This window comes from Malaclemys terrapin, chromosome 6 (assembly GCF_027887155.1).
Source record: "Malaclemys terrapin pileata isolate rMalTer1 chromosome 6, rMalTer1.hap1, whole genome shotgun sequence".
NCBI lineage: Eukaryota > Metazoa > Chordata > Testudines > Emydidae > Malaclemys > Malaclemys terrapin.
The window spans coordinates 123891252-123911077 of NC_071510.1; the positions used below are offsets into that span (position 1 = coordinate 123891252).

At 40.5% G+C, this 19826-nt stretch overlaps 1 protein-coding gene across 1 annotated transcript in view; it reads left to right on the forward strand.

Moving 5' to 3' along the window:
• The window catches only part of RIT2 (Ras like without CAAX 2), a 267783-nt gene that overhangs the window by 70556 nt on the left and 177401 nt on the right, over positions 1 to 19826 (forward strand). Inside the window, exon 2 of the mRNA XM_054032420.1 lies at positions 2405 to 2461. Coding sequence (XP_053888395.1) covers positions 2405 to 2461 — 57 coding nt within the window. The remainder of the gene's footprint in view (positions 1 to 2404; positions 2462 to 19826) is intronic.

Sequence of the window (19826 nt, forward strand, 5' to 3'; positions counted from 1 at the left end):
GCTGGCCATCTGCACAGAGATCAATTTCACCCTCAGGAAACACCACCACCACAAAATGATATGAGTTAGTTGCTGGCTGCCTGAAATGAATTTTCTAAAACTTTTATTGGTGGGTAACATTCAGGCATAAAATAATCTGATGGGAGGATTCCATATAATGTAAAGAAGGATTGTTTGTCTCCTGCATCATATTTAATGAGAGTTCGTGTTTGCAAGAAGCATCAGATATGAAATTGGGTACTGCAATTGATGTTACTTTGGGCTTGTCCACACTACTAAATTAAGTCGACTTAAGTTGCCATACAGTCACTGCAGTAATTAAAGTGGTGGTTCACGTCCACACTTGCTCCTTCTGTAGGTGGTGCGCCGGCTTACCTGGAGCGCTTCCACCGACTGAAGTGGGGCATTGTGGGACACTGACAGCTAGAGCCCAGCAGCCCTGGGGCTGACAGCTTCAGCTGTAAGCATGGGGCTGAGAGCTGCCTCCCCTCCCTGTCAGCCAGATGCAGGCTCACAGCTGGGCTCCCCCCACACCTTGGTTCTGACACTCCAAGTTATCAGTGCCAGCAGCCCCAGCTGTGAGCCCAGTGCCCAGCTGACAACTCGGGCTGTCAGTGTTGGGGAGGGAGGAGCCTCATTCAGGGCTGACAGCCAATAGCCGATGTAGGTAATACAGTGTCTACCCAGACACTTTGTCCCCTAACTACATCAACATAAGTGCTATGCCTCTCATGGAGGTGGAGTTATTATGTTGGTGCAGTGGGCTACATACTTCGGTGGAAGCAGCACTGTAGTGTAGACATTGACATAATTAGGTAGCCATAAACTGCCTTATGTTGACCTAACTCTGTAATGTAGACCAAGCCTTTGTACAATTCTGGATTATTCATATAAGATGATGAGGTTTTGCTAGGAAAAGAGTGTATCAGAAGAGTCCATTACACATTCACCTTAAGGACTCTGCTTGGACCTCATTGTATTTTCTCTTCAACATTTAAAACAATTTCTCCCTCTGATGATACTTTCTTAATACTTTACTTAATAAGGCATGCTTAATCATGCTGGTTCCTTGAGCTACCTCATGGAGCACCTGATTAAGAGTAGGAGTGGGCCATTGTATAACTGGGAGAATATGAGCAACAGTTTTGCTTAAGGGAGATATTTGGCCAGTGCCAAGGTGTTACGTAGTATTCAACCAGATGCTAAATAGACATGACATTCTCATCATTCTCATCTCTGACATTTTAATAGAGAAGCTGCTCAATAAAGTTTTTGAAAAAGAAGAAACTGGGGTGTATTTCAATTAGCATAATGTTTAATGTTGTATTTTTTCCATTATTGTATTTAAATATATATTAACGAAATGCCCACAGATTTTTCATTAACATTCTCTGTTCCTCATTGCCCCATCTGCAAAAGGGAGGTATTTTCCTACCTCACAAGCACAAGTTATTAATGTCTGGAAAGCCTATAAAGACCTTTATATTTATGAGGTACTTTGGCATCATTTCCTCCTATCCTCTCACCCTGTATAAGCTCTTCCTTTGATGTTACACAGGTTTAATAATCCATTTATACTGTGGTTCATGGTCTGGGGATCACCAAGAGGCAACATTGGTTCTCCATTAATCCCACACATTTTTATGGGTAAATTAATACTGATTGGGCCAACTTTAACATAGCTAACATTCCATCTGCAAGGCTGAATCCCTCTTTAGAGAAGAGGATTACTTGTGGCACCTTAGAGACTAAATAAATGTGTTAGTCTCTAAGGTGCCACAAGTACTCCTGTTCTTTTTGCGGATACAGACTAACACGGCTGCTACTCTGAAACCTGTCTTTAGAGAAGAACGGTGTTACAAGGGCAGTAGCTCACTTGGGGTGTGGAAGGCTGATGACCCATGTCCCTTTGGTGCATGGATCTGTTGATTTTATCCTCCAAAACCCCTTCTTGTTCTGTGGGGCATGCAGACCCTGATGCTACATGAAACTCATATTTTTTGAAATCGTTCCCATGCATTATTTTCACAAAGGGATGAGTTGGCCAATAATTGTCCCCTGAGTAGCCCCAATTAAGACCAAGTTAAGACATTCACAAGCTATTTTTATCAACCTGTCTCAGCCTGCTACAAGATTGTTCCCTAGAGCATATCCTCTTGTCCTGTTTTATATTACTCTAGTGATTGGTGTCTACTAAGGCTGGGAAAACAGTCTGCAGAGAAAGGCACACAAAATGAATCGGGCTTTGTCTGTGCAATTGCAAATATCAGCCAAGTGCTTGGACCATTCATGACCAGGCTGCTGTTTGGGTTTCTGAATTCTGCCTACATTTCCCTCTGCTTTATTTCACCCCCTATCTCTTCACTGTTTTCATTTGTAACCTCTCTCTTTTTCTCCTCCCCAGCAATGACAATGCAGTTCATAAGCCATCGGTTTCCTGATTATCATGATCCAACCATAGGTGAGTACAGATTGTTTTTTTCTTTATTCCATCCAATCTGGCTGCTTTATGAGATTTACTTTCAATCTGTACATACTGGGATCCTTTTTCTATACTGGGATCCCTTTTCTATACTCGGATTCCCCTTGCAATTAGCAAGATGGGAATGGCAGGGCAGTGGCAACCACCTAACAATGCTTTGTGAAGTGCCTGGGAGTTATAACTCTCATATTGACAATGATATTTGTTTGATGGTCATTTGGCTGTGTCAGGGTCATGTGATAGACAGTTGGTCCTGAAATAAGGAAGTGTCATGTTGATGTTGATGTATGAGGATTCAGCCAACACTATTGGTGAACACGTGTATGCGAGGTCATATTAATGCAAGAACCATAAACACTGCTACATGTAGGACAGACAGGATTGTCCATGACCACTGCAGGCTGTTGCATCCTTGCTTTGCAGTGTTCACCTTTTTCACATTAGGTCTTAATGTGCCAGATTTCAAAGTGGTTAATAGTGGCATGCCATATCTGCCACCACCTTGCTCTGTCACCAGTGGCACCAAACAATGTTGCATGCTGGTTCCCACACTCTTTTTCATCTTTTTTTTTTCACATATTTTGATGGATGCATTTCAGGACATTGACAGAGAAGTATATATCCAGTTCTGCACAAGTATATATCCAGTCATGCCCACATGAAAGATTTATTTAAATTATTTATTTATTAAGGCGCTTTTATTTGCTGATGACTGTGCACTCATTGCTCACTCAGTTGGTAATGTTCAATTTTTAACTGATCACGTCATTCATGCAGTCAATTGTTTTGGTTTCACAATCAGCCTGAAGAAAACTGAAGTATTGTACCAAACAGTATAAGGTGATGTACGTCTTTACCTAATTATTAAGATCAGCAGCGTTCGTCTTGTGTCTGTGGTGAAGTTTTGCTACCCGGGGAATTTGCTGTCACAGAATGCCACAATTGATGAAAACATTATCCATCATATAGTCAAGGCCAGCTCTGCATTTGTGATGCCAGTCCTGAAACACTGTGAAAGAAAACTCTTTTACCAATAGATGAGTGAAGCCATGAAATCTAATTAATGCTTACTGTGTGTTAACAAGGGCAGAATTTGCTGGTGGAAAAGGCCCATTCAACATCCTGTATTATTCTATCAGGGAGAGAAAATGCTCAACCTCTATGTAAGGTCTTGCATCTGAAGAAGTGGGTTTTTTACCCATGAAAGCTTATGTCCAAATAAATCCATTAGTCTTTAAGGTGCCACCGGACTCCTTGTTGTTTTCAACCTCTATGGATTGCTTTCCTATTTTCAAACCGTTTCTTATCACGATAAACATTGTTGCTGTTTTTATGAAAAAATAACTCTGAGTAGTGGGTTTACTGCACTATAGAGGCAGCCTAGGGTCACACTCTCTTCTGGGTTAATTCTCTTGATGTCAATGGACTTATATCAACAGAGAATTTGTCCTGTAATAAATAAAGGGTTGAAATTCATCCAGGAGAACACTTTCAAATCTATCATATTTAGAAACTTGCTTCTGTTTTAAAGATCATATTGTTAAGCCAGAATGGGAAGGGACTGAGCTGGAAAAGACGTCCAGGAGAACTTCTGGTTGTTTCCACTGGATTTCCTCTTGGGGCTCAGCGAATGCATGAGCAGTAAGAGCGGATCTTGTTGAAAGAGTGCAACGCGGGTTCCCTTCTGCGTGAGGAGTTAAGAGCTGCACGTGAAGTGCTGCACACAGGGAAGCCATTTAGAGTGCATAGCGACAAGAAGTTTTACTGGACCTTCAAAATCCAGGATCTATGCTGCATAATCTTGCATGCCAACTACTAGAATTTGAACTATTAATTGTTTATCGATATAAAGAATTCTCTTTTCTAGAGCACTCCTGTAACACCAGGCTAGTTTGAAGCAGGGTTGTACCAGGGCCACACCTTTGCCTCTTCCCTCCCCATATCTCTGTAAGAAAGCTAACTGAACAGGCAGTGCTGTCCAGGAGCAGTGCCTCCACTTCCTAGAAGGATTACACACAATGCAGCCCCATGTTTTCTGCTTATCATTACTTTTAATTGCTGTTTCCGATCACTGTTACAAATGTTCTGACTCTCATTACCCATTGGTTACTACTGCTTGATTATGAAGAGGTTAGGCATTGTTATAGATCTTAGAGGTATCACCTTTAAAAGGAGCAGTGAGTAATGAATGCAGATTTATCCCTTTGGACATCCACTGGACACATCCATCACCTCGGATTACCTTCGCTGGACATTCTGTACTGACAGATGGCTGAAAGCATGTTTATCTGGCTATAAAGAAGAAAGCATGAAAGCAGAAGCTTGGAAGTGTCCACTGGGAGTACTTCATTCCTTTTATTTTTAACTCTTTCCAGATCACTTCATTTCTTTGCTCTCTGGATAAAGGCAATAGCTAATAGTTTCTTTTGTTGGACGAGGGTTAAGTTTTCTCCTGTGTTATCTGGGTGAATCCTAAATATAATTAATGACAAGTTGAGTCTGTGAACCACACCCTACTAGGGTGAACAGGGATCTAGAAGGAAGTTAGGTCTCTCCTTGTTTGCAGCAATCAGTGAGCTCTCAAAACTTTTCGGTCTGAGATGGCAGAGCTGTTGCCATCAGATCGTGTCATGGGCTAAAACTCCCAGGTGCTGAGGTCAATTTTGCAAGATTGGAAGTTGGTCTTGAGAGAGTGTCTTTGTAATGTTTGCTTGGTCTGCCCCTAAACCGAGTTCCAGTCTGCAATTCTTTGTAAAAGACTCCTTTCGGTATTCTACTGTCAGACGTACAGACCACATGACTGCACCATCTCAGTTGCACTCTTACTATGAAAGCTTCAGTGCCTGTGATCTTGAGGCATTCAAGGACCTTGGTGTTTAGAATTAAATCTTGCCATTTAATTGCCATTATCCACCATAGACAGTGTAGGTGGAACTGGTCCAAGCAATTTAGGTGATGTTGATAAGTAATCCACATATTGCAGCCATAGAGGAAAGTGGTAATGACAATAGCACTGTAAATGTCAATTTTCGTTCGCAGTTTGACAGTGTATTCATTCCAGAGATGACACTGATGATTTCTGAAGGCCTCGCAGCTTACGCCAATGAGCTTTGTAATGTTGTTGATTATTGCATCCCATGAAATGATACTGCCTAGGTCACAACATTTGTCACCATTTTGAGTGATACATCTTCAACGGACCCAACTGGAGTAGTTGCAGGACTTCTCGGTTGAGACTGGACCATGACTTCTGTTATCTTCCGGCTGATTGTTAAACCAAAATGTTTTGCTGCATCTGCAAAGCAGTCAATGAGCAACTGAATGTCCCTGAGGTTATGGGCCAATAAAGCACAATCACCAACTAACAGTAATTTATGAATAATTGTCTTCATAACTTTTGTCTTTGCGTGCAGGCAATAAGTCACCTCCATCCATACGGTATTGCATATATATGCCACAACCAATGTTTCTGAATTCCTCTATTAGAACATCAGCAAAACATGATGCTAAATAACACTGGAGAAAGAACACAGCCTTGTTTTACTCCACTGGTGACAACAAAGGCATCTGAGAAGCAGCCTTGGTCAAGGACACCAAACTTGCAGATGTCTGTCCACAGGCCATCTCAATTTACAGCGTCAAAGGCCCTAGTAAGGTCAAAAGAAACCACATATAGGTCTTAATAATGCTCACAACATTTGTCCTGACTTTGCTGAAATTATAAACAATTAGTAAAGGTTGATATTTTTATAGAGACCATTTATATATTTATAAATTATGAACCCAGCACAATATCTAGGACTTTAATGACCATTTAAAGAAAATCACGAAAAAAAGAACATGCATATCAGTTCTAAAGAAACAATAAACAGACAAATTAATATTAAAGATGAGTGCGTGTGTATGACTTATTGCTCTCAATGGCTATAATGGTTCTCTTCTCCCTGCCACCTTTCCCCCATTTCTATCACCTACCACATGTTTAACTGTGTATTGTCCTGTCATAATCCTAGCTTGTGGGTCTCTAGGCACTACCATAATATGAAAAATAATTATCAATAAAGAGATAGAAGAGATTATTATGTATTATATGTATCAAGGTAGCACTTTGAGGCCCCAGTCAGAATCAAGAGCCCATTGTGCACAAACACATAAGAAGAGACAGTCGCTATCCTAAAGAGATTACAATCTATATAGATAAGACATAGAGTGGGAAGAAAAATAGAGGAACAGAAAAATAAAATAACTTTCTAACGGTTGCACAGCAAATCAATGGAAGACCTGGATATAGAACCAAGTACCCTAACCACTGGACCCCGCTGGCTCTCAAGACATGCTGAGAAATGCTCAGTTTCTATTCCTGCTATGGAATATGTACTAAATGGAAAACAAAATAGTGGCAACTTTATTGGCACATCAGGGACCTTGAACTCTCTTAGGACCAAGCTCCCCGTTCAGCATATTCCAAACCAATTGGAACGTGTACAACTCACTAGTAAGTGGGGATTATAGGTCCCCCTCTGTTTCTGATCCACAAAGAATATGAGTAGTTACAACCCCCTCCCCCAGCTACAGAGAGTTGGCTTTTTAGTTCAAGCTGTAGCTGTTTATACCTTTAGCTGTGGATATCCCCAGTTCAATCCCTGGTGTGCTAGCTAAGAGTGCAATTGTCAACAGTGCAGCCAGAGACAAAATGAAAGAAATAATATATTGTCTGAATTGTAAGAGAATGCTAAAAAATTCCCATTAGGCTGTTCAGAAAACCAGCTACAGTTGTACTATGAACAATGGATAATATTAAAAGAGAGCAGCTCCTGAATTTAAAGGCTGACTAAACTGTTGGGTGCATTTGAGTGTTTAATTTGTCATTATATAGGCCAAGAAAGAAATTTACAAATAAGACAGCATGGGATTGTTAAGAGTACAGAAATATAGGGACTGAAGAGACTAATTGACAGACCCTCAGCTGGTGTAAATCAGAACTCAAGGTAGCTACATACCATAAATGTATATGAGCTGATGAAGACTACAGTTGGTTAAAGAAAGGAGGGGTTACTTCGACTAATCTGAGCTCTCACCATTATTTACTCCGATCCAACAGAAAGCCAAATAGCTGGATCTTCTTCATTTAAAACTCATGTGCACAGTCCAAACCAAACATAGATGTAATCAGCTTAGGGAAATGCTTCCATCCGTCAGGTCTACAATACACTACTTGGTACATGGCAGGTGAGCCTAAGTAGCTTTAGGTTGCAAGATGAGCTACAGACATTACAACTGTCGAGCTGATTTCACTGAAGGCTTTATGCTGTTCAGAAAAAAAGCTGTCTCTCTTTCCGCTTGTAAGAGATAAGACTCTCTGATAGGTGGAGTCTGAAAAGAACAGAGTGCCTGGCTGACACTAGCTAGACAGGTGGCCACAGTTACCTCATGTTGCTAGTGACTTTATTTCAGCAGAAACTGCATATTCAGATATAAAGAAACTGAGGGGTTGATTCTAGTTCACTTTAAGTCCCTTCTAGGCCTCTCCGTGGCACAAAGGGGAAGTAGAGAAGCCTCTCCCCTATGGTGTCCCTGTGTTGGTAGCAAGCGTTCCCTGTGTAGACAGGGGGCCTCTAGCGCACATGGCTGATTTCACACTGAATTATGTCTCTCCACCTACTAGCTATCAGGTGCTGGACCACAGCACCCCATCTATCTAGGGTACATATATAGCCCCCATATCACCATGCTATCCGAGCATCTCATGCTCATTCATGTATTTATCCTCATAACATCTCACAAGGTAGGAAAGTAGATAGGAATTTGTGGTCTAAAGAAGCTAAGGGACTTGGCCAGGCTCACACAGAAAGCTTGTGACAGAAGAGGGCATTGAACCCAGGTTTTCAACTAGTTTCATAACTACTAGAACAGCCGTACTCTGACAATCTATGCGGTTGCCACCATGACCTACTATGGATGGCCCCATTTCAGGCAGTTTTTGTGAACCCCAGGCCACCATCCCTTTGCTAATATTTGGAAGTGCAGCCATTGCACACCATGCTTGCTTGCTGTGCATCTGCATGATCCCATACAGAAAGTGTTCCTATTCCTGTGCAATTTTTTGGCTTATTTATAGAATTTATGACCCTTTTTGAACAGCTGTAGTGGACCTGTCCCTACATACTCATGATATTCCATGATATGTTATACCACCACTGCAATTCTTTTGAAACTGGATCTAGTCTCCTTTGTCTTCTGCATCTGACCTCCTGGTATCCCCATCCAGATGACTCTTGAGTCATGTCTTGTGACTGCAGACTCTGGCTCTGACTACTAGGTTTGGCTGCCATGACCTAACTGTGACAGACTGGAGTTCTTGTGAGAATAGACTTTCTGATGAGATATCATGTTGTGACAATCTTTACCCCTGTATTCACCTCTTGCACACTATTGTAGCAATCTTGGTGAAAGTATGACTAGTGAGTCATATCTAGTGAGTCAGACTAGTATCACTGGAAATCTCAACTTTTGCGAGAAGCCGGGAACGGGCAGCAGTGGATAGACCACTTGCTAATTACCTGTTTTGTTCATTCCCTCTGAAGCACCTGGCATTGGCACTTTCAGAATACAGGATACTGGGTTAGATGGACATTTGGTCTGACCCAGTATAGCCATTCTTATGTTCTTAACTGGCTGGTCAATATTGTCCTGATAATATGTGTGTGGCAACATTGTATGTAAAGTTGTAAGATTCCTCTGTGTGGTATAAGTGAAACATGTTCCACATCGTTTGTGGGGAGTGGCCACAAACCAGTTCCCTAGATACAAAAGGCAAGCTGACACCTCAGCCAGCTGTCATCAAAATCAAACGGACTATCACCTGGTTAAGTGCCCACTCTGTGGCACGAAAGAGGGTTTCGATTAAAAATCTACATCTTCGCAAAGAAACAGTTTTGGATTCCTGTCCACACAGACTTTCTGTCTCCTGAACCACAGCTGGAGATGCTTCTTGAAGAAGAGAAAAAACCATAAGAAGGGAGAGCAGATGCCCCAAATCATTCCCCCCTTTCTCTCTGCCCATGGAAGCCACAACACCTGAAGAACAAAGGAAGGGGGGAGGGATCCTGACTGAAAGAAGTTCAGCCAGTAAGTTTGCTGAAACATATGGTGAGGGAGACTTTGCTTTGAATTCATGTAGTTGTTAAATTATGCATTAGTTGCATTTTACTTTTATTTTCTTGTAATCTATTCTAACTCTTAAACCTCATTACTTGTATTCACTTAAAATCTATCCTTTTGTCATTAATACACTTGTTTTATAGTTTTATCTAAACCAGTGTGGTTGAATGGAAGTGTTTGGGAACCCCTAGTTGAGATAAGAGGATTTGTGCATATCATTTTTGATTAATAAAATGACGGACTTTGAGCTTGTTTTGTGCAGGAGAGAGCTGGGCAATACAAGATATACATTTGGGGGGAAAGTCTGGGACTGGTTTGCTGGTGTTGCTCTGCAGTGTAATCCGAGGGTGGCTGGCTGCAGAATTCATACACTATTACTGGGAGTAGCGGCTGGAGGCCGTATGAGAGCAGACCAGGAGTGGTAGCTCTCCCAGCCAAGCAGTGTAATAGGCACCCCCAGCTGGAGAACTGAGGGGACACAGTTGTTCCTCAGTCCAGATTGTACCTTGGGTATGTCACACCCGTATGCTTTGCTTTTAGTGAAACTAGAAATACCACAAGACAACTGGCAGGTCCCCTGCTGGTGTATATCAGGATAGCTCCACAGAAATCAATGAAGCTATAGTCTTTTACACAAGTTGAAAATCTGGCTCAATATTTTCTGTCACATTATGTTAGTTTGACTCCTAGTCACATCTGGAACAATTAAGTACCAAAAGAATGGAAAATGAGAAATACTGAGGAATAAAATTAACAAACAGCTGTTTGACATAATCAGCAGGGGAATAATTATCTGATAACTACTGTGGCCTTTTTCCAATGGCCTTGTATTTGCTGTGTCTAATGTCCCTGCTGATGTCATCCAGGAATGTGGTTGGAGCATTATGGAGCCAATTCATAACTACTGTATTTATTGGTGCAAATTCAGACTTGAGGTAAGCAGGCAGTATCAGCTGAAGTGAATAGAATTATTCCTGATCAGACAGAACTGTGTAGTTTCTCAGAATTGGCTTGATAGCTCTGGGGACACTTTATAAATGCAATTATTATTGTATTTGAAATCTCAGAAACCGTTCACTCTAAGGCTTTGTCTACACTTGCACTTTTTGTGGGTAAAACTTTTGTCAGTCAGGGGTGTGTATTTTCACACTGCTGACCAACATAAGTTTTACTGACAAAAGCACAGGTGTGGACAGCACTATGTTGGCAGGAGCTCCCCCCCTTCCCCCCGACATAGCTACCGCCGCTCGTTAGGGATGGTTTAATTATGCTGGCAGGAGAGCTGTCTCTCGTCAGCATAGACAACGGCGCAGCTGCAGTGGCACAGTCTCTAGAGTTAGACATAGCCTAATTTTGGGGAGAAAGTCCTTTGGTATAAAGTGGGAGGTTGCTAATTTATCCTAACTGGTTTGCCTATTATAGCCTCTCTTTGTGAAGGTTAGGGTGTGTAATATCTATTGCGATGGAAGGGTGTGTTTGTGAGAGAGGGAAACTCTATGCTTGTCACCCGTTGATTCTGGATGAGACATACCCCTGAATCTGTGACCGGAGTCAAGTAATCTATTTTCAAGGCATACTAACCTACAGCTGTTAGATTTCAGATAACAAAGTAGGCTTCCCCCACCAACAGCGAAAACAAAACAGGCTAAATTCCTGTAAAAGTGCCATCAAATCACATCAACTAGTCACTTTTTAATTTACGGAAGTGTGCAGAAAATCCATTTCTAGGAAATTGGTATTGTTTTGGCTTGAAGTTGAAAACAAACAAACTGCCAGCTGGATTTTATTTTTCAATGTCATAAAACCCCAAATTTCGTCCACATCATGGGCAGGCAACATTTTCAAGATTGAGTTCCAAAATGCATATCGAAATCCTAGTCCTATAACTGGCCTGACACAGGCAGTCCTGTCTGCAGTGTCATTTGCTTCAGTTATCAGATTGGGACCTTATGTACTTCAGACTTATTCCAGCAAAGTGTTTAAGCACATATCTAACTGTAAGCGTGTATGTGGTACCATTTACTCCAATTAGGCCTGTGGTCAGGATAGGTATAGGCTTAACTAACCTTCAAAAATCTGACTAAATAGTGGAATCCAAAGTGACAATCATTTATTTGTGTTGACCAAAAAAATAACAAAATAGAATCTCTTCCCCTACTAGTGAAGAATTTATTCCAGATAGGAAAAAGCTGTTGTGACATCACTAGTGGACTACAGGTATTTGGCTTTTTTCCTCCTTCATCACAATGCCCTGAGGAGATGGCTTTTCCATGACTATCAGCCCCCTGTATTATGCTTTACTATTCAGAGATTATCATAGTTATACCTTGTTTTTCTATGGTGCTTCATCTCTATAAAAATATAACTATAAATGCATCTTGAAGTGTGAAGACAAGATATCCCCCTTACAGGTGAACCCCAGCATTTTTGGATGATCCAGTGATATTTCTGAAATATCATTTAAGGTCTTGTTGAGCTTAGAAAATTGCACCTAGCACAGAGTGAAGCAGAATGCTTAGTATGTGGTGTTTCATTCTCCATGTTACAAACATATGCTCCATGAGCTGCCTTAGCTACCAGCTAATTTTCAGGCAATACTTATTTTGATGTCTACTAGGTTCTGACCTAGAAAGCAACAAATGATTTTGGATCTCTTTAACTGAGATGATCTTTCCCATATATGATACAATCATAAGGGCACTAATATTTAGGACTGAGGGTAATTACCCATTAGAACAATTTACCAAGGATTGTGGTGGATTCTCCATCACAGACCACTTTTAAATCAAGATTGGATGTATTTTCTAAAAGAGATGCTCCAGTTCAAACAGGAATTATTTTGGGGAAGTTCTGTGACCTGTTGTTCAGAAGATCAGGCTTGATGATCAAAATGGTCCCTTCTGGCCTTAGACTCTGTCCTTTGGACTAATTGTGAGAAAGCTGGCTTCATTCTGAGATCCCAAGTTGAGTTTACAGTGCTAGAAGATAAATATAAAAATATTTGCATAGAAAACTGATCAAATATGCTATCATAGTCTCTGAGGAAATACAGAACCCCAGGAGCTAAATGTGCATGGGGTCATTTGTTTGAGTATTACCACAATTTAATCAAAGCATCTGAGGTGTGATTATAGAATTCCTGGTCCTCCACAATTACCAGAGAGGATCAGGAAGTATTGCAATGGGGAGCTCAGTAAACTAGGAACATCCTGGGTAGAGAGTACTCTACTTGTTACTGTGTGTATATCCTCACGCTACAGGGTGTCAGAAGTTTGTGAATCCCTCTCTATAGGAGCAAAGGAAAGAAAGGAGAGCCCTAAACCACCAGAGTGAATTACTAGGGAAAGTCCCTTCCAGGGACCTCTTGAGGTCCCTTCCAACTCTGAGATTCTATGATTCTATGATTCTAATCAGGCAGGAGATCTGTAAAGCAAAAACAGAAAGAAGGCAGAGCCCTGTCTCAGCAATAGCACAAATGGCTCTTTTTGAAAAGTTTTATTTTGGTAATTCAGTCAGCTAGCAGCTGGCCTTGCTGGATTTGTAGATTTGAGGGGTGGGTTGTTGTTTTTTTTTTTTTTTGGGGGGGGGGGGGGATAGGGTGGTTTATAGTTTAATGAAGAAAGCACAAAAATATCAGGTAAATGTCCTGATATTTGACATGGGTGATGCTGATGATTATATCCTATGTGCGGTACCTCTCTCTGCTGAGGAAAAGAATGAATACTCCAAAGTGAAAGAGGCTTTTGATGCCTGTTTGATAGGCAGACCGAATATTATATATGAAAGGGCCAAATTTAATAGGAGGTGTCAAAAACAAGGGGAAACAGCTAAGATTTTTATTACTGCAGTTCACAGTCTTACTGAACAATACAAATATGGAGTGTTAAAAGGAGAACCAATATGAGACAGGATATTGACATAAGACACACCAGTTTATAAGCAGTTTTTAAGTTAGACACGGATCTCATGCTAGCAAAAGCTATAGCAAAAAGTGAGAATGCTGTTTCTATGGTTTTATGCAATGTCACTTACATGCTAGCAGAACAGGGAAGATGGTATCAGACAATACTGACACAGCAAAGAGGAGAAAAATACACAAGTGAAAGGAGCACTCACACCAAATTTACAACATAAGAACAGTGCACCACTAGACATGTTATTTGGTCTCCCACTTAATAAGAGGGATTGTTGGAAAAAGCTGTGGAAGATGTGGCAAAACACCAAGCCACAGCTGGCCAGCAAAAGAACCAGAATGTAGGTGATGCCACAAAATGGGACATCTTGCAATAGCTTGCAGGTCACCCAGAGTAATGGAAACAATCCAAAAGGGAGTGGTATCTGATAACAATGAAAATGATTAGGGGGCTGGGGCACATGACTTACGAGGAGAGGCTGAGGGAACTGGGGTTATTTAGACTGCAGAAGAGACGAGTGAGGGGGGATTTGATAGCAGCCTTCAACTACCTAAAGGGGGGTTCCAAAGAGGATGGAGCTCGGCTGTTCTCAGTGGTGGCAGATGACAGAACAAGGAGCAATGGTCTCAAGTTGCAGTGGGGGAGGTCTAGGTTGGATATTAGGAAATACTATTTCACTAGGAGGGTGGTGAAGCACTGGAATGGGTTACCTAGGGAGGTGGTGGAATCTCCATCCTTAGAGGTTTTTAAGGCCCGGCTTGACAAAGCTCTGGCTGGGATGATTTAGTTGGTGTTGGTCCTGCTTTGAGCAGGGAATTGGATTAGATGACCTCCTGAGGTCTCTTCCAACCGGGACTATAAAAATACATTGGATGTTTGTGGCCATTTCTTTGGGAAACTGGAGAAAGGACTGAAAGTTCTTCATGAAATAATATATGTAATACAAGGATTGACAACTTCCCTACTACAAGGACTGTATCTAGTAGAGAAACTGGAATGCATTAACAACAACAAAATCAAACTACAAGAAATATCTTCACAGGGCTACGAAAACTGTCCAGGGAATACAAAATAAAACTGGTGTCATCAGCAACTCCCTTTGCTCTCACAGCCCCATGCCACATCCCAATACTTTTGGTAGGGAAAGTCAAAGAAGAATTAAAGAGAATGTAAGACAGGGGGATTGTTTCCCAAACAGAAGAATCTACTGACTGGTATGTGGGGAGAGCTGTAGTACTAATGACCAATGGTAAAATCCCGATTTATGTGGATCTTACACAACTTATAAAACATGTGGAGAGAGAGCGAGAGATGCTTTCTGCAGTTGACCAGACATTAGCTCAGTTATCAGAAGCTAAAGTCTTCTCGAAGTTAGATTGTACAGCAGGCTGCCTGCAAATCCCTCTTGCTAAAGGGGCTATATCATTAATTCCATTAATTACCCCATTTGGAAGGTACTGTTTCAAGCATCTTCCAATTGACATATCTTCAGCAGCAGAACATTTACGAAAGAGAATCTTTCAGATCGTGTCAGAGTTGCCTGGCATCCTTTGCATGCAGATGTTGTGTTGGTATATGGCAGATATAAAAATGAACATGATGAGTTACTACATGCAGTTTTGAGACACTTCCAATAAGCTGGCTCTGAATGAGAGATCTGAATTTGGAAATGAGCAGATAAAGTCTGTAGGACACATAATTAGAAAACAGGGAATTCAGCTGGATTTGGACAAACTGAAATTATTACTTGTGTTACCCTAACCCAAAGAAGTTGATGCTCTAAGAAGATTCCTGGGCATGACAAATCATTTTGGGGAAATTCTTACCAAATTTAGCTCATCCAACAACCTTTAAGAGACCTTCTTAATGGTCATGTTATGTGAATCTGAGCTATTCCACAACAAAACACATTGAATAAAATAAAAGTACTGCTGACATTACCACCTGTTTTGGCACAATATTAGGTAAACTATCCAACTGTATCAGTGGACATACCTTCATATCGTTTAGGAGCAGTGCTCTCACACACAGAAGAAGCCAGAAGTAGACCAGAGACCTGTTGTATTCATATTAAGAAGCTTCACAGAAACAAAGCAGTGGTATGGTCATATGGAAGAGAAAGCTCTAGCAGTCATTTGGGTTTGTGAATGGCTCAGTTTGGGTTGAATTTCAACATAGGAACAGACTACAAACCCTTAGGGGCATTACAAGATTCCAAACCACTGGATGACCTTCTACCTATGAGTCAAAGATTTAGGTCGATGTGGTTTTCTTTTGACATTGAATACGTATGAGGGACAGCAGTCATAGCAGCACACACTCTTTCTTGAGCCCCAATTAAGCAGTCACTAACAGTTGACGATACATGTTATGGCAGCAATTCCCAGAGTCTGCCGGCCAACTTCAGCAAATTAGAGAACAACAAAAGGATGAGACTTGCCAGAAACTGACTCAACTCTGCTAAAGAGAGTGGGGTTGATGGAGGCAACCTTCAAGAGCCTTACTAGTATGCTGGCGGGACCACAATGACCTTCACATGGCTGATGGCCTGCTTCTGAAAGGATGGTACATTCTTATCCCCATGACACTTCAGAAAGAGATGATCTCCAAAATCCATGAGGGACACCAAGGTATAAATAAGTGCAGGGCATAAGCAAAACAATCCATACTGTGGCCCAGTCTGAGTAGGCAAATTTAAACTTTAGTAGATGGCTGTAAAATATGTAAAAAGGGGAAAATATCACCAGAACCATTATTTTCTATGAAGTTACCTGACAGACTTTGGCAGCAGGTAGCCACAGATACGTTTTTTTTCCTGAAAAGGACACACATACGTTATTGCAGCTGATTACTTCTCCAGATATATTGACTTGGCTATACTTACACAGACTTCATCAGCACAGATAAAGAACTCACAAGTATTGACTTTAGTTTCTGGATGAAGTCCTCATATCTGATAATTAGCTTCAATTTACTTCTTAAACTTTTCTAGCATTTGCACAGGACTTTGATTTTCAACATGATACTAATAGTCCACATTACTGAGAAAGAGGTGCAGACTTTAAAAAGACATCTGCAAAAATCAGTGGACCCATATACAGCACTCCTGGTATATTTGTCAACACTGCTCAGGTCTGGACTATCTTCAGCATAACTTCTGATGTGAAGATGATGGAGGATACCTTTACCTGTGGCACTGATCCACCTTGAACCTCAAGCTAAAGGACCTGATCTGAAGGCTTTTTGAAATCAGGATGCTGAAATAAAAATTTGGTAGAAACAAAATGTCAATGTTTGACATAGAACAAAAATACTACCTGAACAAAAAGGACTACTCTGGAAGAATTGGGTTCATCTTCAGTGTTCCCAGCACAACGAAGAGAGTATCTGGAACCTGCTAGTGCTCTGTCAGGAAGTGAGCTCCACTGTGCAAGGGACTCCATGCACAAACTCAGCAGAAATTAAAACAAAGTCTCGATCCTTGGATTACTGCTAAGGACTATTTAAATATAATTGATAAAGAGACATAGTAGTATAATTTAAAGGAATTTGAAGTTTATTTTGAATTTTTGTGTGTATAAATTTTGGTTTATAACTTGTTTTAATTGTACTATAAAGAAAGGGAAATGTGGAGAGGTTATAAAGTTCCTGGTCCTTCACAGTTACCAGAGAGGACCCCAGAGTGTTCTGCAGCAGGGAGCTTAATAAATGTAGGAACTTACTAGTTACAGAATATTCTATGTGCTGCTTAAAGCATGGCTCTTTGTGTTTATGTCTTCACACTACAGCATTAATAATGACCATTTATTACAGGCTGGCCAAAAACTTTCCAGTTTAAAATTTCCAGACAGAAACATGTTATTTTGTAAGAAAGTGGGGGGAAGTCTTGCACTGCTGGATAGACCATATTCAGGCAAAATTTCAGCAGTTAGCACTTGGAGAAAATGAAGTGATTTCTGCTATATATTTAATATTTAATTATATTCAACAATGGAAACAATTTCCAAGCAGCGGTAGATGTGATCATTTTCTGGAACAAATGGATAAGAGCAATTTATACTCTGTGCAATCCTTGGCACTATCACAGAGAGTTAATGTAGTAAAGTGGTGGGAAGGGAAGCATGACATAGTGTGGCAAACTGGACACCCTCCAAGATGCTCATTAGCCATGTGACTAATCTCAAAATGAATACATAATGCAAATGAGATGTGAAAGCAGCTTCCTGTTTTCATGAGATATCACTGTGTGACATAATGTCAAATAAGTGGCACGAAGAGTTGAGAGCATTAGGGCTGTGTCAATATCACATTTTAATTGAAATGGGGGTAGAGAGGGAGATGTTTCAGTGTCAAATGCAAATTTCCATAAGATTTACAAAAGTTAAAATAACAAGGAGTCTTGTGGCACCTTAAAGACTAACAAATTTATTAGAGCATAAGCTTCCGTGGGCTATGACCCACTTCTTCAGATGTATGGAATGAAAATTACAGTAGGCAGGCATAAAATATACAGCACAAGAAAAGATGGGAGTTGCCTTATCAAGTGTGTGGGGGGGTCAATGATTCAATCAGGGTGGATGTGTCCCATTCTCAACAGTTGCCAAGAAGGTGATTCACCAATGCATTAAAAAAAATTGCTAAATGGTCTTTAACAAGGCCATGGAAATACTTGGGTGGGCTTATGAAAGAGGACAAATATGTGACTCAAAATATTTTAAGTTTATATAAATACCAAAAATGTACCTGCTTATTGGTGAATGCTTTCTTTTCTTCATGACCCACAGTGGTGTTGTGGGATACAAAGCTGACGAATCCACTATTTATGATAGAATCATAGAAGCCAAAAGATAGAACACACATATTTGATCATGAAACCCACCACTTTGCCACTGCAGGATCATTCAGATTCTTAGCCTGTTAGGAATCTGTCTGGTAATCTCTGTTAATAGTGAAGTATCTGGTACTTCCTGGTCTAAAATACTGTTTGGTTACTTATGTTCCATCTTGGGGGATGTGATTAATAAAGATTTGAATTCCTTAATACCATCATCAGTTTCTTTTAAATTATAAACTATTGGTGGTGGGTTGAACCAGATTTCATACATTAAAAATTGACGTGAACTCAACCTTTTTTGTTTCTTTCTTTTGTAAGATTAGCTTTGTCTGGGATTGGAAAAGAAAGCACCAAAATACTAATCTGGAAGTACCAGAAATCTTATAGGAAAGACTGCTTAAAAGAGCCTGATTGTAGATCTGTCTCTCTAGCTAGCTAGCTAAGGATATACCTCTGCTAGAAATGCAACAGTGTACAGCTGCAGCACTGCAGATGCGCTGCTGTAGTGTAGATACTTACTACAGCAATGGAAGGGGTTCCTCCATCCATCACAGTAGTAAATCCTTCTCTCCAAGAGGCAGTAGCTAGGTTCACAAAGGAATTAATCCATTGACCTAGTTGTGTCTACCCTGGGCCTTTGGTTTCCTTAACTATGTCACACAAAACATGAAATTTTTCACAGCCCTGACAGATGTAGATAAGACAACCTAATTTGTAGTGTAGACTAGCCCTAAATCATCTATGTTCTATACCATGTCATCATATAGGCTGAATGCTTCTGTGGTGTTCCCTCATCTGAACCAAACTTGTGTTTTTATTTATTATTATTATTAGTAGTAATAGTAGTTAATTTATTTCATCTTTATATGTAGAATTTCTTGGTATTTCTATGGAGCTAGTCACCATAGTGTCTCAGCACCTTTACAAGTACTCCCATTTCTACTTTTAAGCATGGGGGAGTTCTTCAGATACAGCAAGGATCATCCCTAAACCTTCATCCAAATATCAACCCAAAATGAACCTTTTTTTATTAGTTTGAAGAAGCAAAAAACATTTTTTGTCTTCATATGTCTTTGCATTTCGGACTACCAGTCAGAAGTTGTAGTGCTGAAAGACTGTTCAACTGCAGAGGAATTGCGGCCTAGTGGACAGTGTGCTGAACTGGTATTTAGCAAATCTGGGTTCTTGTCTTTCGTCTACTGCTGGTTGATCTTGAGCAAGTGGCTTTGCATTTTGGAGTTTCAGTTTCCATAGCTGTAAAATTGATATAATGATACTAACCTCCTTTATAAAATGCTGTGAAGTCTACTGATAAAAAGTGCTATAGAGGAGCTCGCTGCTGTTATTGCCCAAGCAAAGTGAGACCTTACACTCAACTTAATGGCACTTTTCTGTTTGTCTGTTAGTATTGTTATTTCTGGCCTGATTTTAAGTA